The sequence below is a fragment of the Carlito syrichta genome, unplaced genomic scaffold, assembly GCF_000164805.1.
Source record: "Carlito syrichta isolate Samal-C Ts95f unplaced genomic scaffold, Tarsius_syrichta-2.0.1 Scaffold302975, whole genome shotgun sequence".
NCBI lineage: Eukaryota > Metazoa > Chordata > Mammalia > Primates > Tarsiidae > Carlito > Carlito syrichta.
Genome location: NW_007247071.1, coordinates 159,427 through 165,426, shown reverse-complemented (window position 1 = coordinate 165,426; position 6,000 = coordinate 159,427). Strand labels below are relative to the sequence as shown.

Below are 6,000 nucleotides of genomic sequence, written 5' to 3'. Positions count from 1 at the left end.
AATAAATCAAAAAATTAGCTGGGCATGGTGGTGCGCACCTGTAGTTCCAGCTACTTGGAAGGCTGAGGTGGAAGGATCATTTGAGCCTGCATGTCAAGACTGCAGTAGCTGTGAGCATGCCACCACGTTCCAGTCTGGGCGACAACGTGAGACTGACTCAAACAATTTTTTATTTTTAAAAATACCAAATTAGCCGGGCGTGGTAGCGCGCATCTGTAGTTCCAGCTGCTTGGAAAGCTGAGGCAGAAGGATCGCCAGAGCCCAGCAGGTTGAGGCTGCAGTGACCAGGAGTGGCCACAGTGCTCCAGTCTGGGCGACAGTGAGACTCCAACTCGAAAAAAAAACCAAACCAATTACAGTCATCCTCTTAGAACCTGCCTTTTCAGTCTGGTTGGGTTCATCCAGTCTCCAGCCTTCACCATATCCACTGAGTCCTAGTCAGTCATGGAAACCAACAGATCACATCTTGTAGACGGGCCACCAATATAGGCTGTGAACATTCTGAAAGGACCTAAGTATTCTGTAAAATAATTCGTACTTGGAGTTAATTGTCCTTTAGCACAAAGGGGAGACTCCCCTGAAGGCTGTACAGATACTCAGTATTAGCAGTAGTCCACACTCACCTGTTAAGATGAAGGCACTGGACAGAGTCATGAAATGGAAAGATGAGATTCAGGTATAAAAACTAACCCAGACAGGCATGCGCAGTGGCTTATGTCCATAATCCTAGCACTCTGGGAGGCCAAGGCAGGGCGACTGCTTGAGACCAGCCTGGGCAATATAGCGAGGCTTTGTCTCTACAAGACACAACAAAAAGCCGGACAAAAGAAAACTAACCAGCTGTGATGGTGTATGCCAGTAGTCCCAGCTACTCAGGAGGCTGAGGCAGGAGAATCTCCTGAGCCCAGGAGAATGAGGCTGTGGTGAGCTGTGATCCTGTCACTGTACTGTAGCCAGGGTGACAGAGTGAGACCCCCAACTCAAAAAAAAAAAGTTTATCGGGGGAATTCAATTCAAACATAAACATGTAAGCCACCGTGTTTTCTACCTGGGTGTGGTAAGTCTACATTTATTTCAAAGGAAAATTAGGTACCAATGTTCAGCATAGAGCAAGCATTCAAAAATACTCATTAAATATATTCCAAGTTCCAGGCACCTGGGTCCTGGGACTGATGGTCAAGTTCCTGTGCCATATCACACACGTCTGCTTTCCCACAGACAATGACAGACTGGCCAGCAGTCCAAGTCTATACAAGCATTTGTCAAGAACCCAAACCAGAAGGTTCTTTTCCCCTTCCAGGCTCTTGAGAGCAAGGTTGCCCATTCATCTGGCCTTAAAGCCCAGCTCTTGTTAGACCACGTTGGATTTTTCCACAACTTAGAGGGCAAAACATTGATTTTATAGAAGGTAAAGTCACTAACAGGTTACCTCCTTGGGCCAGGATTCCATGATGATACGCGTTGGTCAGTGGGTAACAACCAGTGTGCAGACTCCTATTGTAGGATTCAGTAGCAAATAGCATGACCCGAGACTTCTGGTGGCTTTATAAAGAAATTCTCCGATAGCCTCAAAAAAGTGGACGCTTCTGGGACTGGATTAGTTCAGTAATGCTGGGCTTGAATCACTCTCTGTAAAAAGTTTTGGCCAGGCTTGGTGGCTCAGCCTGTAATCCCGCGCCTTGGGAGGGCGAGGTGAGTGAATTGCCTGAGCCTGCGGATTCCAGACCCGCCTGGGCAACTGGCGAAACCTCATCTCTACAATAAATCCAAAAAAAAATCAGCCAGACGTGGTAGCGCATGCCTGTAATTCCAGCTACTTGGAAGGCTGAGGCAGAAGGATTGCCGGAGCCCAGCGGGTCGAGGCTGTGGTGACCGGGAGCGGCTGTCTGGGCGAAAGAGTGAGACTCCAACTCAAAAAAAAAAAAACCAAATAAACAAACAAAAAAGTTTTCACAAGTATTCTGGTTACAAAAAGCCAAATTGTTTGCAGTCATGGTAATATATGTGTTTTCTGCCCAAGAAGGCTTGAGTGGGGGAGCATGGCTTTCCTCCTGGGTTATAACCATGCTGCAATCAACAGCCCCTCCTCAGGGCTCACTTCCTTAGGGTCTGTGCACTGGAGTGTTTCTAGAAGTTCTGGGCCTCCGCCTCTAAGTGGCTGCATGAGACCACTAAGTTGTCCTGAAAAGCAAGGTCCTCACAGAATCTCTTCCCATTTCTTACAGGAGACAGGCAGGTGATCTGCATGTAAGGGACATTGGGCCTGAGCACAACTTACCGGAACTCAATTCTCTCAGCTTGCTTGGAAGCCCCCGGCCATCTTCGTTAGGGCTTAGTACAGTGACACCTGATTTCCCCTTCCCTCCACTCACCTTTGCCTACTGTTAGGAATTTCCGCAGTACTAAGGCACTTACCCACGGGCATGTCTCATCCTGAAGGAAAAGATCAACAAAACCTCAGAATATTTTCTAAAATCCACACCTTCTGAACGTGGGTCTTTGGCGTTTCTCTGAAGCATCTTTGTCCCAGAGGCAGGAAAATGGACTGGTCTGAGGCAACTCCAGCTGTGAGCTTCACTTCCAGTTCAGCAGGACCAGGGCAGGTCCAGGCTCAGCGGCCTTCGGGGTGAGGGGCTGGAGCTCCTCCCCTTTCCCCCCGCTTTAAAGACGGGATCGTCACTAGATTGAGAGAGGGGGTATATTAAAAGACGTGTGTAAATCACGAAGTACTGTGTTACCATTATCTTTTTTTTTGAGTTGGAGTCTCACTCTGTCGCCCAGACTGGGGTGCAGTGGCCGCACCTTGCTAATCTGCACCCGGGCATTAGGGCAGTTGGCCATGGGTGGCCACGTGTGTATCCTGAAGAAACCGCGAGGGACCTCGAGCTTCTGGGAGGAAAACCAAGCTCCCTGCAGTGAAGTGGCCATCGCTGAGCCTGGCTGGGAGGTCTCCGCCCTTCGGGAAACGATGGCAAAGGGGCTCAGGAACGAGCAGCACGGCAGACTCAGACGTGAGACGGGACAAGTGCAGACAAGCGAAGTGAAGGTCGTCAGGGGACACTCCTGGGACGCAGTTAGGGCTGTGCCGGAAGGAGGGTGGCCTGCTATCGCCCCTCCTGGGCACACACGGCGGGGGGAGGGGAGGAGAGCCGACGCTCCCTCCTCACTCGAAGAGAAATTTTCTCACAGCCAAGCGCGTGGTCCCGTTGGCTGGCGAGCGCTTGAAAAGCGACAGCCCTTGGCTCCGACGGGCGCTGCCGGCGGGGAGGGCTGGTCCAGGGGGCCTCACCATCAAAACTGACACTTCAGTCTGAAACTGCCAGCTCCCTGCAGCAGTGAGAACAGAGCCACAGAGCGAGTGACCGGGCTCGGGGACATCTCCCGCTGTGCACACACGTCCCGCTAACTTGGGCTCAGCAGCAGAGGGTGGCAGCAACCAAGGATCCTGGGCCTGACCGCCCACCTCCTGTTCTAGCCCTCTACTTAGTAGCGACCCTGTTCCTCATCCTGCCCCAGTCTCCCCGCCTGCCAAAAGGGGACGGTTTCCCATCCAGGTTGGCAGAGGATTAACTCATGTAGTCCTTACAGTGTCAAACAGAATCATTATGTGGTCACTGACCTTCACGTGGTGCATTCAGGTCACCGCAGGAAGCCTAAGAAATAGACCTTATGAGAGGTATCACACTTCCAGCCTTTTAACTCTTATAAGACTACAATTACCCAAACAGTTTGGTATTGGTACAAGAACAGGCACACAGACCAATGAAACAGGATAGAGATTCTGGAGGCAAAACTTCGATTCAACCAACTCATCTTTGACTAAGCCTCCACCAACCACCACTAGGGAGGGAAGAACCCATTCAGTAAATGGTGCTGGGGAAACTGGCTGACCACGTGCAGAAGAATGAAATATGACCCCTATCACCATACACAAAAAGGCCGTCAGGGGACACTGTGCGCTTTGATACAAATGGATCAAGACCTAAATGTAAAACCCCAAATTTAAGAGTCTTAGAAAACGCAGGAGACGGCTTTGCAGAAATCAGAGTGCATTCCATTTTTACAAAGGCAAAACTGTAGGGACCAAGAATGGTATCACCAGGGAAAGGTGGTGCAGTTAGGGAATTGACTACGGAGGGAATATGGAAAATCAGTGTGATGGGAAAACTCTATGTCTTAGTAGTAGCAGTGGTTACACAACTATATGCCTTGTCAAAATTCACAGAACTGTATAGCTAAAGTGATACATTGTATTGCAGGCAAACCGTACTTAAATAAACTTGACTTACAGAAATAGGCTTTAACATGAATGGTTACAGAAAAAGAATGGTTGACATTTTAAGATTCAGAATGTGTTCCACTGAAAGAATGTAGCCCTATTAAACTACAGGAAGACACTAGGAATATAAATTTGCACAATCATATCTTTTATTTACATATAGAAATTAGTAAAACTTAAAACAAAACCAAAGGCGACTTGTACAGAAATCCTTTAATTTTCTTTATTTTCACACATTAAAAAATGAAACACACTATACAAATGGTTTTTCATAGCAGATTACACGTGGGTCCATTCAGACTTGCTCTCAAAGTGCTGCCAACGTTACAAGCGCTGCCAAGACGACAGCTCTAATCAGGTAGCCCATGTATTGATTTAAATGCAGTAGCATGCAGCCCTCAGCATGGAAGGTTCGATTCCCCTCTGTTCTTAAATTAGGTTAAATGGCGTTGGTGTCCATATTTACAGACTTGAAATGTATCAATCCTGAGCAGTTCTGATGTAAATCTGAGGCCAGCTGGTGGGAGTCTGGGTCTCAGTCTTAAAAAGGGAGGTCCACATGGCAGCAGGCTGGCTATGAACTTGAGTCGTTTCCATTCTTTCCATCGTGAACTATTTTCTGCGGGTCTCACAGTCAGACCCTACCAGAAGGGTTAAGCCAAGTAGCTGTAGGTATCCTTTTCACCATCCACTCGCTCTAAATACTCTTTCTCAATTAGAATGTCAATGCATTTCTGGGTGTGAGTTTCAAAAAGGAAGAGGCCGTGAAAAAAGAAGAAAAACACACATTCTCATCAGGACAGACAGGCCACCTGGCCACGTGTTCCTGCCCAGAGCTCAGTGGGAGCCAGGCCCCAGGCTGTCTAGCATATGCGGCTTCACTCTCCAGTCAGCCTCCCCCAGTGGGCTCCTTCCACCCCCTCCTCCTCGACACTGGCTGAGGACAACCCCGAGTCCTCCCAGAACTCGGCCTAAGAACTGGCTCCGGCACTGCAGAAGCCATTTGGGCCCAGATCTCCCTTTCTCCCCATCCGGCTGCCTCTGGGGCAGGACTGTGTCACCAGAAGGGAGCTGGGGTTCATGGACAGCTCCCTGAAGCCATTAACAAATGGTGTCTGTGCCTAATGGCCTCCAGGAGCAGCCCTGCTGGCTGGCAGGAAGTCATCACCTGTCACCCTGAGGTCTCCACTGGCTGCGATCTGCTCAAGTGGTTTCCAACCAGGAGAGATCTGCTGAGTTACTCGTTTTAACAAACCCAGTGAGACACAAGGCGAATGCCGGTTAACAGCAGACTACCTAAAAGAAATCTATGCTCCTATAAGAGACTACCTATCCAGCAATAACACTGAATGAGTGATAGCTAGATACAACACAGATGAATCTCCCTAATATAACGAGCAAATTCTCACCAGACACAGGAGCGTCTGTGCTTCCTCTACAATCCACTTTGTTAGAAGTCATGACAGTGGCTTTCTACGGGGAACATAAGCACTGACTGTGGGGAAGAGGGCTTCTGGGATGCTGGTGATGTATTTTCTCATCTGGGTGTAGAATATATACAATGTATTTACTTTGTGAAAATCACCAAGGTATATGCTTATCATCCATGCGTTTCTCTCTCTCTCTGTTCCAATAAAGTGTTAAAATCAGGGCTATTTTCTTCTGTAGAAATCTACTATATAGGAACAAGCCAGTTCCCTTCTTCGTGACACAGTAATCAA

The 6,000-nt window shown here is 48.5% G+C and overlaps 1 protein-coding gene across 2 annotated transcripts in view; it reads right to left on the bottom strand.

Moving 5' to 3' along the window:
* Positions 1–4,406: 4,406 nt before the first annotated feature.
* The window catches only part of CUL1 (cullin 1), a 113,645-nt gene continuing 112,051 nt past the window's right edge, over positions 4,407–6,000 (bottom strand). For both annotated transcript variants that reach the window (XM_008057363.1, XM_021711980.1), the window contains exon 22: positions 4,407–5,013. In XM_008057363.1, the coding sequence (XP_008055554.1) occupies positions 4,933–5,013 (81 nt within the window). In that variant the 3' untranslated portion in view covers positions 4,407–4,932. The remainder of the gene's footprint in view (positions 5,014–6,000) is intronic.